This window comes from Canis lupus, chromosome 3, assembly GCF_011100685.1.
Source record: "Canis lupus familiaris isolate Mischka breed German Shepherd chromosome 3, alternate assembly UU_Cfam_GSD_1.0, whole genome shotgun sequence".
Taxonomy (NCBI): Eukaryota; Metazoa; Chordata; class Mammalia; order Carnivora; family Canidae; genus Canis; species Canis lupus.
The window spans coordinates 61,805,121-61,825,208 of NC_049224.1; the positions used below are offsets into that span (position 1 = coordinate 61,805,121).

General features: G+C 39.1%; 1 protein-coding gene across 12 annotated transcripts in view; it reads right to left on the reverse strand.

Annotated features, from left to right (window-relative positions):
- Positions 1 to 20,088, reverse strand: part of GRK4 (G protein-coupled receptor kinase 4) — a 96,913-nt gene that overhangs the window by 40,608 nt on the left and 36,217 nt on the right. For 11 of the 12 annotated variants that reach the window (XM_038533190.1, XM_038533195.1, XM_038533194.1 and 8 more), the window contains 4 exons: positions 16,428 to 16,505; positions 6,737 to 6,837; positions 2,198 to 2,290; positions 1,185 to 1,248 (listed from right to left, as the gene is read on the reverse strand). In XM_038533190.1, coding sequence (XP_038389118.1) covers positions 1,185 to 1,248; positions 2,198 to 2,290; positions 6,737 to 6,837; positions 16,428 to 16,505 — 336 coding nt within the window. The remainder of the gene's footprint in view (positions 1 to 1,184; positions 1,249 to 2,197; positions 2,291 to 6,736; positions 6,838 to 16,427; positions 16,506 to 20,088) is intronic. The other variant, XM_038533191.1, reaches the window with a different exon arrangement.

Sequence of the window (20,088 nt, forward strand, 5' to 3'; positions counted from 1 at the left end):
CTAGAAGAGTTACAACAAGCACTTGGTTGGATCATTGAAAATACTCTAAAAAGTCTCCAGAACTGTGTCAGGCGTAACATTGCTGCTTCTCCTGAGGTACTGGCAACAGTGGCCAAGCTCTCACCACCCCTGAGCACAGCGGTAGGAGAGGCCTCACTTGTAGGCCAGCCTTGTAGGCTAGCTTCCTAATTTACATTAAGGGAACTCTGGTGGCTTTGGTTCAGGCTTCCAGTGGGAATCTGGGAGTATGCATGATTTCAATCACATGTGGAGAGTTTAACTTGCTACCAACGACACATGCAGCTTTGGTTCCTCTGGGCAGTTACAAATGCTGGAATTGAATATGACCACTCCAGATAACTGATGCGGCAATTAACACCTCTTCAGATGACCTGATAGAACTGCATGTGATTCTTTTAACACTGCTCAACAATAGTCTCTATCCAGGAGAGCCATCATATCTAAAGGTCATCTCTCAGGAATTTGTGGGTAGTCTCCCTAGGATTTCCCCACATTTACACATTTTCTAGTGTCCTTTGATGTTGGTATGGGGGCACATACATGTCCAGAGTTGAGATAAATAGGCATATTTAATCATATACTCTATACTACATGAGCATTTCGGCTAGTCCTAAATCATGGAAATAGAGTGACAGAAATTCCACGTATGGAAACAGAATCATTTTTTCAATCAGGACAAACAGAGCTTGAACGTCAAGCACCGAACTTGGGAAAACAACTTCTTTAAGAACCATGAAGTCAAAGAAAAACAAAATCACATAGATGGCAATTTTTTTCTTTCCAGATCTCCAAATCTTAAAAGCATGCAGCAAAGTACCTTTTGTTTGAAATCCAAACTTTTTTTTTTTAAGATTTTATTTATTTATTCATGAGAGACACACAGAGAGAGGCAGAGACACAGGCAGAGGGAGAAGCAAGCTCCATGCAGGGAGCCCGATGTGGGACTCGATCCCGGGTCTCAAGGATCACACCCTGGACTGAAGGCAGTGCTAAACCACTGAGCCACCCGGGCTGCCCATGAAATCCAAACTTAATGCTCACGGTTGCCTAAACTATTCCCAAAACACATAGTAAGGAAAGAAAGTCATTTGTAAGGTCTCCCAAGTACCTTGCTGTCCTACTTTTCTAGAAATATTGCTGATAGCTAGTCACATTTGACTTACCTCTCCAAATCCGCCTTTTCCTAGAACTCTGTAATTTCTAAATGTGTTCTTTGTTACTGGTTGCCTAATTAATTAAAAAGAAAAAAAGCTTCAGGTCTCACATCACACTGTTATTTTAAAACAGAAAAATCTACCTAGCTCCTGGCCTGGCCTTATGTGTGACCCTGCACTGTTCCAAGGGGGTGCCTGGGGCAAGGGTATCTGCACTCAGGGACTGTGGCTCCCCCAGCTGGGACAGCCCTCCATTGCACCAAGAGACAAAATCACATGTTTACCGAAAACACTCGAGATAGATACAGAACAATCCAATGAGCCTTACTAACTAAAGAAAGGTTAGCAAGGAGTCCAAACCATGAAATATGTATGTATGGAGCCTATTGGAAAGCTGTGGAGGAAAATTACGTATCTACAGTACACTAACCTTTGGAAAAAGAATCTCAGAGATGTTTATACTCAAAGTCTTGAAAGAAATGTGCATGAAGTAGAACTGAAAATTCAATCAATCAATAATAATTGTAACAACAACAGCCCTAAGTGGCACCTAACACTTACGGAGCACTTACTTTGTACACCAAGCTCCACACATTTCTCAGGTGGCCCCAGGAGCCCAGTAGGGTAAATTCTAGAATTGCCTCTATCTTCTAGAATGGGGACGTGATGCTCACCAAGGCTGAGTCCCTTCACTTAGTCCTCATAGCTAGCATAAGGCCAAGCAGGGCTCAGACCACAAGATTGAACCAGGGTACATTAGATTGTATTTCCATGAATCTAGGATCTGTTTTACTTTCTGACTACTGTGCCCACAGGGCTGACTGCCATTTTAAAAGGAGAGAATAGAGTCAACTAAATCAGAAAAATTATATAACACATATTAATAATTTGTGCACAAAAATACCATATACAGCCCAAGATTTCCAATAGTATTTTGACAGATGGAAAAGTATACAACAATACAAAGTACACATTATGAGAAGTTACTACTTCTTTTAGTTGAATTTCAAATTAGAACATACCTTTCCAACCATTTCCACTGTAGAAATCGGGAAAAATATGGGCTTTCTAGGTATTCTTCAAATGGTTCTCCACTTAAATAGTAATGGACAAAACTAAAAAAAGATTTTACATAATTACATACATTTGTTGCATTACAATATGAAAACAACTGTGTTTCAATGCATTCATCAACACTGGATACAGGAAATCAATCATTATACACAAATAGACACTAAATTTTGCAATTATAGAATTTCACACTAGTTTCTAATGTTATCAGTAAAAATATGAAGGCAAGAATTCAAAAGAAATGAAACTGTTTACCCTTCTAAGGTCAAAAGTTCTTTTTAAGTAAATGTATTCAAGGGGTGTATGTATGTATGTGTGTGTGGTGTGTGTATGCATGCACCCAAGCATGTGTATTTCAGTAGGGATTGCAAACATTTTGTATGTAAGATCAGAGATCAGAATGAATATCTAAATGATAATGGTCACATTGTAGAAAATGTTAATATGTGACACACTTTTTTTTTTTTTTTACTATTTAAGATTTTTATTTATTTATTTGAAAGAGAGATATCAAGAAAGAGCACAAGCAGGGGAAGGGGCAGAGGTAGAGGGAGAAGTATGGCTTCCCACTACACTGGAAGCCTGATGCAGGGCTCATTCATTCTCAGGACCCCAAGACCATGACCTGAGCTGAAGGCAGACGCTTCACCAACTGAGCCACCCGGGCACCAATTGACACAATCTTTTTTTAACACTGAAACTAAAACACCCAATGAATTATGTTATGCTATATATTTCCAGAAGAAATTTTATGCAATTAGCCATGCTTCTAAAGTTTTATTTGGAATTTTATGAATTTTATAAAATTATATAAATTTATAAAATTTTATAAATTTTATTACAGAAGTAATAAAATTCTAATTTGTACAGTAGATAAGGGATGGAATATAGTCTGTTATTCAGAATATAGCACAGTGATTCTCAAAATGTGTTCTCAGGATCCATATGGATTCTGAGACCATTTCAGGGGGTGTTTAATAATGAAACTATATTTGTAACAATGCTAAGACATGTGCCTTTTAAAAACCTCATTTTCACAGAGAGGGTTGCAGTTGTTTCACTGAGGCACCCAGCCCCCTCCCAACTGCACACATTTTTTGAAAGTTATGACATTTAAAACTGAGCATCAGTTCAACATTGGTTTTAATATATTCGTCCTGGGGCTCCCCACTAACCATCACCTTATGCTGCCTCTCTTACGACTTCTTACAGAAAACAGCAGGTAGCCTAAAGGAAACATTTATGTCCATTATGCAACATCTGTGTTCTGGAATCCAAAATGAGAAAGAAGGTTTTTGGGAAATCAAGATTGTAGCAATACAGAAATGAGACAGAATAGTGGGGAACCCTGAACCTCTGGCTTCTGTCCCCTCCCTCCCCTAACACAGTTCCAGCTAAGGACCCTGTGCTGCAAGGAGGAGACAGAGCCAGGCAGTAGGAGCCAGAGTGATGTGGAGAGGGAGGGGGAGATTGGCTGTAGCCATCTGCTCTTAGCACACTCTTCTCTTCAGTCCCCCTTCTGCCCACATGCCTGGGCCTGGCCTCCACGCCCACAGCCTCAGTCACATGTGCACAGGAGGCTATGACCCCCACCCAGATCCTGCCTCTTGTGAGTCTCAAGAGAACATTCCAGATTCAGCTATTGACCTCTCAGCTCTGTTCCATGTCTGGAAAGCAACTCAAACTCAAACGTGTCCCCAGAGAGACTACATTGTCCCCCCCGTCCCCCCGCCCTTGCCCATCAGCCTCATGGATTTCTCCAAAATCCATTCATCTGTCTCCATTATCACTGCCACTAGCCAGTCCAGGCTGCCATCACCTGAACAACTGCCACAATGAAATGTGTCTCTCTAATTGCTGTTAGAGCAAAGGACAAATTCTCCCTGGTCCCTGGGCCTCTGTTCCTCTGAAATGAGGGTTGATCTCCAAAAGGTCACGTGAGGACTCCTGTGTGAACCCTCACAAAGTGATAGAGAGGGCACCTGGGAACAAGGACCAGGCCCTGGTGTCACCCCATCCCCCTGGCCCTCCTAGGCTGCAGTAGCAGCAGGGACCCTCCACCAGCACCTCCCCCACCAGCCTCTCCCCTTATGGGCCTGTGTGCTCTCTCTGCCCCTCTGCAGCCTGAACAGACTCCTCTAGTGGCCCCCGCTAGGAGAGGTGCCCTGAAAGCTCCCACCCTGGTAACTCACTCAGCACCTGTGGTAGGCTGAATAATGAATGACCCAAATGCATCCAGGTCCTAATCCCTGGAACCAGTGAATTCTCCTACATGGCAACAGGGACTCTGCATATGGGAAAATGATCCTGGATTATCTGGGTGGGCTGCACACATGATAATGAGAGGGAGACAGAGAGAGATGTGGACACAGGTAAGGCAGGAGCAGAGAGAGACCTGAGGATCCTGGACGGCTGGTTTTAAACATGAGGTCAGGGACCATGAGCCAAGTAACACATCCCTAGAAGCCAGAGCAAAAAAAGAAAACAGATTCTCCCCTAGATCTTCAATGGAACAAGGCCCTACTGGCACCTGGTTTCTGCCCAGCGATACTCCTTTCAGACTTTTGACTTCCAGAACCATAAGGAAATAGATGTGTGTTGTTTTAGGCCATCATGTGCAAGGAAATCTGTTACGGCAGCAACGGGAGACTAATACAGATTACTCTGTCATTTCCACTTGGTCATAAACTCCCTAGAAATAAAGAACCAACTCATTCTTGCTTATCATTTTATTCCTGGAAACAAGATCAATGACAGGCATATAATAGGCGCTTAATAATTATTTTCCCAAAAAATGACTAAGAAGCAAGGTTCTGCAATTCATATTTTCTGAAGGCATATAAGAATGAAAACTTGGGATCCCTGGGTGGCGCAGCGGTTTGGCGCCTGCCTTTGGCCCGGGGCGCGATCCTGGAGACCCGGGATCGAGACCCACGTCGGGCTCCCAGTGCATGGAGCCTGCTTCTCCCTCTGCCTGTGTCTCTGCCTCTCTGTCTCTCTCTGTGTGACTATCATGAATAAATAAATAAAATCTTTAAAAAAAAAAAAAAAAAAAAGAATGAAAACTTAAGGGCAGCCCCGGTGGCAAAGTGGTTTGGTGCCGCCTGCAGCCTGGGGTGTGATCCTGGAGACCCAGGATCGAGTCCCACATCGGGCTCCCTGCATGGAGCTTGCTTCTCCCTCTGCCTGTGTCTCTGCCTCTCTCTCTCTCTGTGTCTATGAATAAATAAATAAAATCTAAAAAAACCAACAACAAAAAAACTACTTAAAAAAATTCTTAAAAAAAAAAAGAATGAAAACTTAAGTCAGCACTGGTTTGTTTTTTGTTCCCTAGCATAACCTCAACCCAAAGAAGCAAACGATTATGACATGAAATGCGTCTCCAAAACAGATGTGTTGAGGTCCTAACCCTGGTGCCTGTATGTCAGCCTTACTTGCAGGAAGGGTCTTTGCAGATATCATTGGTTAAGTTGAGGCCACACCAGAGCAGGGTGGGCTCTGGTCCCATGTGACTGGTGCTTTTATGAGGAGAAGACACAGGACCATAGACAGCAGAGACAGAAGTGCTGCTGCACAGGCCTAGAGACACTAGGTATTGCTGCCCAAGAACTAGCAGAAACGAGGAAGGACCCTCTCCTCCAGAGACCTGGACTTCAGACTCCCAGCTTCCAGAACTCTGACAATAAACTTCTGTTGTTGTTGTTTATTAAGATTTTATTTGAGAGTGAGAGGGAGAATTAGTGGTGGCAAGGGGAAGGGCAGATGGAGAGGGATAAGTGGAGCAGTGAGCCGAATCCAGGATTCGATCCCAGAACCCCGTGATCATGACCTGAGGTGAAGACAAATGCTCAACTGCTAAGCCACCCAGGCACCTAGAGAATAAATTTCTGTTGTTTGAAGCCACCTGAGTTTGTGCAACTTTGTTATGGTGGTCCCAGGAAACAAACACAGCACCTGACGGAGAATCGGCACTCAACCAGCATCTGTTAAAGGGATCTTAGGATAAGCAATACCAGAATGCTGCATGACTGGACAGAGGACTCCATGTTCTGGGCCAGATCAGTCCAGAAACCATTCTGTCTCCCTGTGTACATAAGGAGCCGGATTAATCAGTGCCCTGATTTAGAATTTTCCTGTCTATACTGCAAACATCTAGAGAGAAGATATTTTCAGCAAGTGCCTAGCTAGGGCTTTAAAAAACAATACTTTATGGGTACCTTTTCATCCCAGATACATGCATTTTAGAAGGCTGAGTGAAGGGGCCAGGGGTCCACATGCTAATACATTGGCTCTCCACAGATGTGACCTGCTTCAGTGTGTCCCTTATGTCTGAAGAATTATCATCACTCTTTGTTTGCTTCGTTCTAGTCAAAGTGACCACTTTAATTTGGAAAGTACCACAGTAAGGACTGGTCTCGTGTAGAGAAAGCTCCTGTAAGCCCCATCTACTAATAGCCGTGCACCCTTGCAGGGTGGTGCTGGCCACTTACCTGGTGCATTCCTCAAAGACGTCCTTGTCAGGGTTCTCCTTCAGTTTCAACCAACATTCTCTCAAAACACGTGAGGGTATTTCTGGTAAAGGGACTGCTGACTGCATACAGCACAAACCAAATGCATAACAATTAGTGATTTCATAATTTACCAATTGTAAACAGAACCTAATGCTTACTGTAAAAAAAAAAAAGTATAACGTCAAGTGTATGAAATAACAAGTCAAAGTGTCACCTTCACGTGCCACCCCAGTGTCATTTTCCAGAGTTCACTGTGTTGTCTACCTCTTTATATCTTTTCCTGTGTAAATCAAACCAGAGCGAAAAGCAAGGGTGCCAAGAGCTATCTGTACTCCCATGTACACAGCAGCATTATTCACAATATCCAAAAGGTGGGACCAATCCAAAGGTCTATTGACAGATGAATGGATAAACATGGTGGTCCACCTTTGCAGGGGAATGTTATTCAGCCTCAAAAAGGAGGGGAAAGTAGGAGCTGTGTTTAACGAGGACAGAGTTTCAGATTTGCAGGATAAAGAAAGTTCAGGACATGGATGGTGGTGAAGGCTGCCCATCAAAGTAGGTATGTGTAAAGCTACAGAACTGTGCACTTAAAAACGGTTAAGATGATCAATTTTATGTCTTTTTTGCCACAATTAAAAATGTAAACACATACAAATGCACACAAACTCTCAGAAATACACATTTTTTATACAAATGAGATAATATATGTGTAGTTTTGCAAATATGTGCTGATACTTAGAGAGCTACCTTATTTTCTGAAAGACTGCATGGTTTTCCAGAGTATGTGTTTATGTCTTTCTTACGTGTTCTAGCTGCCCATTTTCTCCACTGCAGACCCCATTCCCATGAACATCTTTGTACAATTGTGTTTTTATAAGACAGATTCCTGGAAATAGAATTATGAGTTCAAGGGATACATGTCTCTTAAGCATTGATATTTATTGCAAAGCTGACCTCCAAAAACACTCTACCACTTACATTCTCACTAATACGTCCCCATGGGCCATCCTACCATTCTCTTATCCCTCAACTAGAGAATTCTGGAAAAACATAACAAAACGATTGCCCAGATTTATTGAAAAAGATACTCAGATTATGTTCAATTATACATTTATCATTAGGGACGACAAATGCATTCTAGGCTGAATTCTGGCAGTGGTATAGCTGAGTTACCACAGGAAAATTGTTTTATACAAATCAAAGAAATGCTTTCATCAAAGAAGTTGAACTAGTGACAGAAATGTACAATGTAGAAAACTCACACTTAAAAAAATGAGTAATATTGTTATAATTAATCCTAATAGGTGTCATTTAAATGACCTAACAGAAGTGAGGCATTTTCCCTTCTATACTATGTCAGTTAGCCTTACAATCCTCTGGACAGATGAGGCTGAGGGAGCTCTAGGATGTTCTGGTGCACTCATAGCAATAAGTGGAAGAGCCAAGATGGAATCATGCTCTCAGGACCTCCAAGACCAGTTTCTTGCTACACAGCAAAGCCATAGTAAAGATAAGATGGATCTGTTCATTTCACCATTTCAGAAAAGAAATTTGTTTGTTCATTTACCCAACACACATTGTTATAGACATAGAAAACAAGACAAAATTTCACAGGACACAAAGCCATTATATTCCAAAACTGCCTCAAAAATACATATTTTTAAGAAATAGCTCTTGGGTGCCTGGGTGGCTTAGTCAGTGAAGTGTCTGCCTTCAGCTCAGGTCATGATCTCAGTCCTGGGATTGAGCCCTGAGTCGGGCTCCCTGCTTATCAGGGAGTCTGATTCTCCCTCTACCCCTCCCTCCTGCTCATGCCCTCTCTTTCAAACATACAAATAAATAAATAAAATCTTTAAAAAATAAGAATTAGCTCTAGTGTTTTCTATAATCTCATTTCTCCTCTAAAAATCCTAATTTTCTGAAGCTAGATAGGTTAATTTAGCAAAACTGTGTAATGATTAACTCCAAATAGAGATCCCTTTTAAGTATCTTAGAAAAATTTTATGTTAATAGAAATTTATCCCAAAGAAAGGAAAAGCAATGCTTCCAATCTTCCATGAGCAGAGAAGTAACTAATTTGAAGTTACTTTTTTTATATATGGTGTGAGGTAGGGGTTCAACTTCATTCTTCTACATATGAGTTGTCCCAACACCATTTATTGAAGACCATTCCTTTGTCCATTGAATTGTCCTGCACCATTATTATAAGTCAACTGACTGTAAATGTATGAGTTTATCTCTGGATCTATTCTATTCCAATGACCTGTATGTCAGTCCTTATGCCAGTACCATACCGTTTTGATTACTGTAGCTTTGTAGTAAGTTTTGAAATGAAGAAGTCTAAGTCCTCCAACTTTGTCCTTCTTCAAGATTGTTATGACTATTTGGGGTACTTTACATATGCATGTTAATTCTGAAATCAGCTTTTTAATTTCTACAAAAAAAAAGGATATAGGGTTTTGACAGGGATTATATTGAATCTGTAGATCAATTTAGGGAGTATTGCCATCTTAATAATATTAAGTCTTCTTAATACATGAACATGAGATTTCTTTCTATTTATTTAAGTTCTTTAATTTCTTTCAATGATGTTTTGAAGTTTTCAGTGTATAAGCCTTGAACTTCTTTTTTGCATTACTCCTATTTTATTCTTTTTGATGCTATCATAAATGGAGTTGCTTTCTTAATTCATCTTTGGATTTTAATTGTTAGTATACAGAAATACAATTGAGGGATGCCTGGGTGGCTCAACAGTTGGGTGTCTGCCTTCCAGCTCAGGGCATAATGCTGGAGTCCTGGGGATTGAGTCCCACATAGGGCTTCCTGCATGAAGCCTGCTTCTCCCTCTACCTGTGTCTCTGCCTCTCTCTCTCTCTGTGTCTCTCATGAATAAATAAATAAAATCTTTAAAAAAAAGAAATACAATAGAATTTTGTATAATGATCTAGTATCCTGCAACCTTGCTGAACTCATTATTAGTTCTGGTAGTTTTGTTGTGTTTTTTCCTAATGTGTGTGTGAATACTTTAGGGTTGTTTTTTTAAGATTTTATTGTACTTAGCACAGAATCCACTTGAGGTTCTGTCTTCCTCTCCCTCTGCCCCTCACCCTGCTCTCTCTCTCTCTAGTAAATAAATAATTTTTAAAAAATAGAGGTGTTTGGGTGGCTCAATCAGTTAAGCTTCTGCCTTCAGCTCAAGTCATGATCCAGAGTCCTGGGATTGAGCTCCAAGTCAAGTTTCCTGCTCAGTGGGGAGTGTGCTTCTCCCTCTGCCCCTCCCACTCCCCCACCTGTGTGCACTCTCCCTCTCTTTCAAATAAATAAATAAATAAATAAATAAATAAATAAATAAAATCTTTATTAAAAATAAAATAATAAGTAAAATAAAATAAAAAAGAAAGAGAGATAAAGAGCTTCCTAGGCAAACAAAAACCAAAGGAGTTTGTGACCACTAAACCAGCCTTGCAAGAAATATTAAAGGGGACTCTTTGAGTGGAAAGGAAAGACCAAAAATGACAGTATGAAGGTGGGAAATACAAAAGCAGTAAAAAATGAATATTTCTGTAAAAAATCAGTCATGGACCTCACAAAATAAAAGAATGTAAAATATGACACCATATACCTAAAATGTGGGAAGGAAAGGAGTAAAGAATGGATTCAAACTTATACTATCAACTTAATACAGACTGCTATATGCAGAAGATGTTATGTACAGACTTAATGGTAAGCACAAATCCAAAACCACTAATAAATACGCAAAGAATAAAAAGAAATAAATTCAAATATATTACTAAGGAAAACCAGAAAACTATGAAAGAGAGAAAGACAAGAAAGGTTCAGAGAAAATCTTCAAAAATACTATAAAACAAGTAATAAAATGGCAATAAATACATAGCTATCAATAATTACTTTGAATGTAAATGAACTAAATGCTTCAATCAAAAGACATGGGGTGACAGGGTGGATAAAAAAAAGACCCATCTCTACACTACCTACAAGGGACTCATTTTAGAACTAAAGACACCAGCAGATTGAAAGTGAGGGGATAAAGAAATATGCAAATGGATGTCAAAAGAAAGCCAGAGTAGCAATACTTATACCAGACAAACTAGAGTTTAAAACAAAGACTATAAAAATCAATCAATCAAAGACTCTAATGAGCAACAAAGAAGGACATTATGTAATAAATAATAAAGGGGCAATCCTACAAGAAGATACAACAATTATAAATATTTATGCATCTAACTTGGAAGCACCCAAATACATAAAACAGTTAATAACAAACATATAGAATTTAATCAATAATAATACAATAATAGTAGAAACATCCCACTTACATCAAAGGACAGATCATCCAAACAGGAAATCAATAAGGAAACAATGGCTTATGAATGACACACTGGGCCAAGTGGATTTAACAGATATATTCAGAACATTCCATCCTCAAACAGCAGAATATACTTTTTAAGTGTACATGGAACATTCTCCAGAAAATATCACATATTAGGCCACAAAATAAGTCTTAACAAAAAAGATCAAAGTCATACTATGTATCTTTTCTGACCACAACACTATGAAACTAGAAGTCAGCTACACGGAAAAGATCTGGAAAGACCACAAATACAAGGAGGTTAAATACCTTGCTATTAAACAATGGGGCAGGGATCCCTGGGTGGCGCAGCGGTTTGGTGCCTGCCTTTGGCCCAGGGTGCGATCCTGGAGACCCGAGATCAAATCCTACATCAGGCTCCAGGTGCATGGAGCCTGCTTCTCCCTCTGCCTATGTCTCTGCCCCCCTCTCTCTCTCTGTATTACTATCATAAATAAATTTTAAAAAAAAATTTAAAAAACAATGGGGCAACCAGGAAATAAAAGATGAAATTAAAAAGTACATGGAAATAAATGAAAATGAAAACACAATGGTTCAGGGGCACCTGGGTGGCTCAGTTGGTTAAGTGTCTGCCTTCAGCTCAGATCATGATCCCAAGGTCCTGGGATCGAGCCCCAAGTCGGGCTCCCCTGCTCAGTGAGGAGCCTGCTTCTCCCTCTCCTTCTGCTGCTCCTCTTCCTTGTTCTCTTTCTCTCTCAAATAAATAAATATAACCTTTAAAAAAAAGAAAAGAAAATATAATGGTTCAAAACCTTTGGGACATACCAAAAGTACCCATAAGAGGGAAGTTTAGGAACACCTGGGTGGGCTCTGTGGTTGAGCTTCTGCCTTTGGCTCAGGGCATGATCCTGGGGTCCCAGGATCAAGTGTCACATTGGGCTCCCTGCATGGAGCCTGCTTCTTCCTCTGCCTATCTCTCTGCCTCTCTCTCTGTGTCTCTCATGAACAAATAAATAAAATCTTTACACAAAAAAAAGCAAGAAAAATCTCAAATAACCTAAACTTACATCTAAAGGAGCTAGAAAAAGAACAACAAACAAAACCTAAAACCAACAGAAGGAAGCAAATAATAAGTATTAGAGCAGAAATAAATGGTATAGGAACTAAAAAACCAATAGAACAGATCAATGTAACTATGAGCTGGTTCTCTGAAAAAAAAATCAATAAAATTTATAAACCTCTAACCAGACTTATCATGGAAAAATAAAGAATTCAAATAAGTAAAATCACAAATGAGAGAAGAGAAATACCAACAAACACTACAGAAATACAAATACTACAATTATTATGAAAAACTATATGCCAACAAATTGGACAATGTAGAAGAAATGGATAAATTCCTAGAAACATATAAACTACCCAAACTTAAACAGGAAGAAATAGAAAATCTGAACAGACCAATTACCAGCAAAGAAACTGAATCCATAATTTAAAAAAAACTCCTGGACAGAAGCCCAAGACCAGATGGTTTCACAGGAAAATTTTACCAAATATTTAAAGAAGAGTTAATACCTATTCCTTTCAAGCTATTCCAAAAAATAGAAAAGGAAGGAAAACTTCCAAATTCATGCTATGAGGTCAGCATTACCCTGATAACAAAACCAGATAAAGACATCACAGATAAGAGTATAGGCCAATATCTCTGAGGAACACAGGGGAGGTATTTGCAATATTTGCAGATCAATCAACATGATACATCAAATCCACAAGAGAAAGGATAAAAACCACAGGATCATATCAACAGATGCAGAAAAAGCATTTGACAAAGTACAACATCCATTCATGATAAAAACCCTCAACAAAGTAAGTTTAGAGAAACACACCTGAACATAATGTTCATATATGAAAAACTCACAGCTAACATCATCCGCACTGGGGAAAAACAGAGCTTTTCCTCTATAGTCAGGAACAAAACAGGGACGTCCACTCTCACCACTTTTATTCAACATAGTACTGGAAATCCTAGCCACAGTAATAAGACAAGAAAAAGGAATAAAGGGCAGTCAGATTGGTAAAGAAGTAAAACTTTCACTATTTGCAGATGACCTCATGCTATATGTAGAAAATCCTAAGGACTCCAAAAAAACAAAACAAACAAACAAAACTTACTAGAACTGATAAATGATTTCAGTAAGGTTGCAGTATACAAATCAATGTATAGAAATCCTTTGCACTTCTATACGTCAATAATGAAGCAACAGAATGAAAAATTAAGAAAACAGTCTTATTTATAATTATACCGAAAATAATAAAATGCCTAGGAATAAGCTCAACCAAGTCAGTGAAAGAACTGTACTCTGAAAATTTTAAAACACTTATGAAAGAAATTAAAGACAATACCAATAGATGGAAAAATATTACATGCTTGTCAATTGGAAGAATAAATTTTGTTAAAATGTCTATATTACCACAGTCTACAGATTTAATGCAATCTCTATCAAAATACCAATAGAATTTTGCATAGAACTGGAAAAAACAATCCTAAAATTTATATGGAACCACAAAGACCTCAAATAGCCAAAGCAATCTTGAAAAAGGAAAACAAAGCTGGAGGTATCACAATTCCAGATTTCAAGATATACCATAAAGCTGTATTAATTAAAACAGTATGTTACTGGCCCAAGAATAGACACATAGATCCATAGAACAGAATAGAAAACCCAGAAGTAAACCCACAGTAATATGGTCATTTAATCTTTAACAAATGAGGCAAGAAAGAATATTCAATGAGAAAAAGTCTCTTCAACAAATAGTGCTGGGAAAACTCGATCACTTTCTTATACCATACACAAAAATAAATTCAAAATGGATTAAGGATCTAAATGTGAGACCTGAAAACATAAAACTCCTAAAAGAGAGCACAAGGAGTAACTTCTCTGACATTGACCATAGCAACTTTTTTCTAGATATGACTCCTGAGGCAAGGAAACAAAAGCAAAAATTAAGTATTGGGACTTGATTAAAATAAAAAGTTTCTGCACAGCAAAGGAAAGAATCAACAAAACAAAAAGATAACCTACTGAATGGGAGAGGATATTTACAAATGACACATCCAATAAAGGATTAGTATCCAAAATATATAAAGAACTTCTAAAACTCAACACCCAATTAGAAATAGGCAGAAGGAGGGATGCCTGGGTGGCTCAGCGGTTGAGCGTCTGCCTTTGGCTCAGGGAGTGATCCCAGAGTCCCAGAATAGAGTCCTACAGTTCCTGCAGGGAACCTGCTTCTTCCTCTGCCTATGTCTTTGCCTCTCTCTCTCTGTATCTCTCATGAATAAATAAATAAAATCTTTTAAAAATAGGCAGAAGACACAAACAGACATTTCTCTGAAGAAGACATCCAGATGGCAAACAGACACATGAAAAGGAACTCAACATCCCTCACCACAAGGGAAATGCAAATCAAAACCACAAAGACATACCACCTCACACTTGTCAGAATGGCTAAAATAAAAACATAAGAAACAACATGTGTTGGTGAGGATATGGAGAAAAAGGAACCCTCATGGACTGTTGGTGGGAATGCAAACTGATAGACTACTGTGGAAGACAGTATGGAGATTCCTCAAAAAGTTAAAAGTAGAGCTACCATATGATTCAGCAATCACACTACTGGGTATTTACCCAAATACAAAAACTCTAATTCAAAGGGAAACATGCACTCCTGTGTTTATTGCAGCATTATTTACAATAGCCAAACAATGGAAGCAGCCTGAAGGTCCATCAACTGATGAATGGATAAAAATGTGATATAGACAGATTGACAGAGAGACAGATCTATATCTATATCTATATATCTCTCCCTCTCTCTCTCTCTCCATATATATATATATTATATATATATATATTATTCAGCCATAAGAAAGAATGAAATCTTGTCATTTGCAATGATATGGATGGAGCTAGAGAATTTTATGCTAAGTGAAATAAATCAGAGAGAGAAGGACAAATACCATATGATTTCACTCATACATGGACTTTAAGAAACAAATAAGTTAAAAAAAAAGAGAAAGAGAGTCAAACTAAGAAACAGACTCAACTATGGAGAACAGATGGTCACCAGAGGGGTGGCAGGTTGGGGGGTGGGGGAAATAGGTGATGGGGACTAAGAAGGGTACTTGTGGTGAGCACCAGGTGATTAAAATTAAAACTTAAAAAAAAACCTCATTGGGAAAATTAAAACAATGTTTCATGTTTTGATTAATCATTGTGGATACAGTTATACAATAATGTCAATGTCAAAACTAACTTTAAGGTAAGAAATGTTTATTTCTGTTGTCAAACATTTTTTTAAGTCCAAAAATAAAAAAAGAATTAGGTAAATGAAACTTCTCATCTATTCCTCCCAATCAGTGACTGGGGGTACCTACAAATATGTGGATGATGTAGCAGCTGTGTTGGAAAAGAATTACCTAGGAGCCATGGTACTGATGCTGGAGACTTTGGCAAGTGAAGGCTTTGGAGTCAAAACCTATCTGGTCTGAACCACATCTCTGCCACCACTGACCACATCTCTGCCACCACTGGTTGTGTGTGTATCTTTGTGCTCACTTGTTAATCCACTGGCCTTCTCTACTCCCCCCAGCTCCCGCCACTCTCTCTTGAAGGCCCTACCATCTTGAGTTAGCTAGGCTCAGAATCTGAACATTTTGGACTCATTCTCACCACACTATTCTCCAACCCGTCTCTCCGTGTTTGATTCCTTAACAAGCTGTGTAACCTTTGGTAAACCACTTAACTACTCTGATTTTCAGTCTTACCACATAATAATAGACATAATAATGTATCCACCTCATAGCACTGTTATCTTAACTTGTTGCATGTGCATGGCTTAGAGCAGTGTTCACTAAGTGTTAGCTATCCCTGTTATTGTTCTCCACCAATCCTATAACACAGGGGCCTGCCCAGGGTTTAGGACTTCTCTTATAGCCTACAGAAAGGAAATCATATGAAGAGGAGCAGCTTACAGATCTATTTCAGGGACACACTAAACTGTAAGAATCTACTGAGTCAAAAAAGCATAAAAACTGAGACCCATTAAAGCTTTTAGGAGAAAAATCTTATTTTCAGCCCAAGACAGACAAATAAAATTCTCTAATGCTGTATTCTGTTTGGGGAAACATAGAAGCTTTTAAATTCTTTAAATCAATTTTCTAAGAGATTCATTAAATTCCTCACTGACTCAAAAGAAAAAGCATAAGAGAAATATTTCTAAGAAATTAAAGGTTTTTAATCCAACTAAGTGAGAAAGGCTAGGTACTATTAGAAAACACACCTCGACACTGAAGAACGTGTTGAAGACCTGCAGTCCATAGCTTCTTTGGTCCTCATCAGCGGTCACTTCATACTCTCCCTGACAGCAGAGATGAGAACAAAGAAAAATAGTAGTGGAGTTTCTTCACTGATTTCACAGTGTTTTCAATTCTCAGACATACAGAATTGGCAGGGTACCCTGAGAACCACAGAGTAGCTCTAATTGATTTGATATTGGTCAAGTATCTGCAGCTTTTCTTTGGGAAACTAGGAAAAAGCAGTTTTCTTTAAAGGGTGAATGATGTACTAGAGCAACACATTCCATGGTGCTCTCTGTTATATTACACTTGCAGCCCTTAAATGAGGCCAAATAAAATAGAATTAAATAAACAACTTGGATTGCTCATGGCAACAGAATTTTAGAAATATCCAAGAGGCATGTGGAAAACCTGAATGCAGATCACCCAGAGAAACCAGAGCTGGCGATACCAAAGCAGAAGACATCCGTACGCAGGTGTCAGGCAAAGACCATAAGAGAGGTACTACCACATAGGCCAGAAAACAGAGGAAGGGTCAAGGCAGAACTTGATCTATATCTAAACATCTACAGAGAATAAGCAAGTGAAAAAAAGATGAAAGAGAATATCAGAGGAGAGATCATAAAAGCCTGGCTAAGAGAATCTCAAGCAGAGGTGACTCGACAATGTCAATAGACATGGAGACTGAAGCACAAGGAGGCCTCAGGGAAGCACTTTGATCCTGCAGGTGCAGGCCTGAGAAGAGCAAGGAAGCTAAAAGCCAGATGGAGTTGAAGAGATTAGTGAAGAAACGAAGACTGAAGGAAGTTCATCTACTGAACTTATAAAGCCCTTTTGGGCAGGAGTCAGACCTCATACTTGATCCTTCATTCTCCACTGGTTCAGCACTAGAGCCATGGTTGTCAGGCTGATGACCCAGTCTGAGCCAGCTTCATGCTCTGTGTTCAAGGGCACTGTACTCCCCTTGACTAGTAATCAGACACCATAACTAGAACCTTCCAGCTTATGTTCTAGATGCTGGACAGCATGCACTCAACAGAAAAGCACTGGGATTTTGTGATGGTCTTTCCACATGCCAACCTAGCAGGTACAATGTCCAGTTATTCAAATACTAATCTAGTCATTGCTGTACTAGTATTTGGAGATGTGATTAAAGTCTTTATCATTTGACTTTAAGTAAAGGAGATTATTTTAGAGAATCTGGATAAGCCTGATTTAATCAGTTAAAAGATGTTAGAACCAGAGTTGAGCCTTCCTCAAAGGAATTCTGCCTGAGGACAGCAACTTCACTCCATTTTTGCAGGATTCCCTCCTGTCCTATAGATTTCAGACTCTCCTAACTAATCTCATAGTCATGTAAGCCAATTCCTTGCAATAGATCTCTTAACACATCTCTCCTATTGGTTGTTTCTTTCACTGAACACTGAACATTGGTTGCCACAGATGATTCAGTCAACAAACATTAAGCAGAAAAGAGAGCAAACAATCATTCTGGGTGCCATAAGGGAAATAGATAAGATGCTGTCTCTCCACACCAAAAACTCTGAGAACTTGCAATTACCTACCACAAGGACAGTCCAAGCAGTTAAGTGTTGTACAAATGGCATAATCAGGCATTATTTATTAGCCCACACAGCTTCCATCAAAAACAAAACAAAACACAGAACAGAACCTGTCATTGCAGTCAACTGGCAGTCACCTAAACACTAACAGGTCTCATGTCACTACCAGAAGATCCAAACCTGAAAGAGCTTTAACAATGCAATTTAGTCATTTTGAAATAAAGAACTGTGGGTCTCTAAATTCTTAAAAAATAGCAGCTTGGCAAATATGACCCACTACACTAATACATACCTACATTCTACTCTTGGAACTGACAAAGCCTGCCCCTCTACACCAGAGTTCTAGCTAAAAGCAAAAACAAAAACAAACAAGAAAAAACCAACCTCCTTTCAAAGCTTTGTCTTATTCTAGCAAAGGCACAGGAAAGGAAAGGAAAGGAAAGGGAAGGGAAGGGAAGGGAAGGGAAGGGAAGGGAAGGGAAGGAAAGGAAAGGAAAGGAAAGGAAAGGAAAGGAAAGGAAAGGAAAGGAAAGGAAAGGAAAGGAAAGGAAAGGAAAGGAAAGGAAAGGAAAGGAAAGGAAAGGAAAGGAAAGGAAGCTCTGAGGAGCTCCACAGAGGATAGGCAAGAGCCTCAAATGTTTTTCTGACTGCTCCACCAACTAGTCATTCCCCTCTGTCTCCCTCTCCTCCAGCCTCCTAATTCATCAAGACACAACAACACTGAAATTGGGCCAATTACATACTATAAAGTCAATGCATAGAAATCAGTTGCATTTCTATACACTAACAATGAGACAGAATAAAGAGAAATTAAGGAGTCAATCTCATTTACAATTGTACCCCAAACCATAAGAGAAGTAGGAATAAACCTAAACAAAGAAATAAAGCGTCTATATGTAGAAAACTATAAAACACTTATGACAGAAATTGAGGAAGACACAAAGAAATGGAAAAACATCCCATGCTCATGGATTGGAAGAACAAATATTGTTAAAATATATATGTTCCCTAGAGCAATCTATACATTCAATGCAATCCCTATCAAAATACCATTAACTTATTTCACAGAGTTGGAACAAATAATCCTAAAATTTGTATGGAACCAGAATAGATCCTGAATAGCCAGAGGAATGTTGAAAAAGAAAAACAAAACTGGTGGCATCACAATCTCAGACTTCAAGCTCTAGTACAAAGCTGTAATCATCAATACACATAGATCAATGGAACAGAATAGAGAACCCAGAAATGGACCCTCAACTCTACGGTCAACTAATCTTCAACAAAGCAGGGAAGAATATCCAATGGAAAACAGACAGTTTCTTCAATAAACGGCGTTGGGAAAATTGAACAGCCACATGCAAAAGACTTAAACTCGGCCATTTCCTCACACCTACACTAAGATAACTCAAAATAGATGAAAAACCTAAATGCGAGACAGAAATACCTCACAATCCTAGAGGAGAACACAGGTAGAAACCTTTGTGACCTTGGCCACAGCAAATTCTTGCTAGACACATCTCCAAAGGCAAGGGAATCCAGGCAAAAATGAACTATTGGGACTTTATGATGATAAAAAGCTCTTGCACAGCAAAGGAAACAGTTGACGAGACTAAAAGACAACCTATGGAATAGGAGAAAATATTTGCAAATGACATACCAGATAAAGGGCTAGTATTCAAGTTCTATAAATAACTTATCAAACTCAACACCCAAAGAACAAATAATCCAGTCAAGAAATGGGCAGAAGACCTGAACAGACATTTCTCCAAAGAAGGCCTACACACGGCCAACAGGCACATGGAAAAAAAATGTTCAACATCCCTCAGCATCAGGTAAATATAAATCAAAACCACAATGAGATACCACCTCATGCCAGTCAGAATGGCTAAAATAAACAAGGAAATGACAGATGTTGGAGAGGATGTGAAGAAAGGGGAACCCTCTTACACTGCTGGTAGGAATGCAAGCTAGTGCAGCCACTCTGGAAAGCAGTATGGAGGTTCCTCAAAAAATTGAAAATAGAACTACCCTATGACCTAGCAATTGCACTACTGAATATTTACCCCAAAGATACAAATGTAGT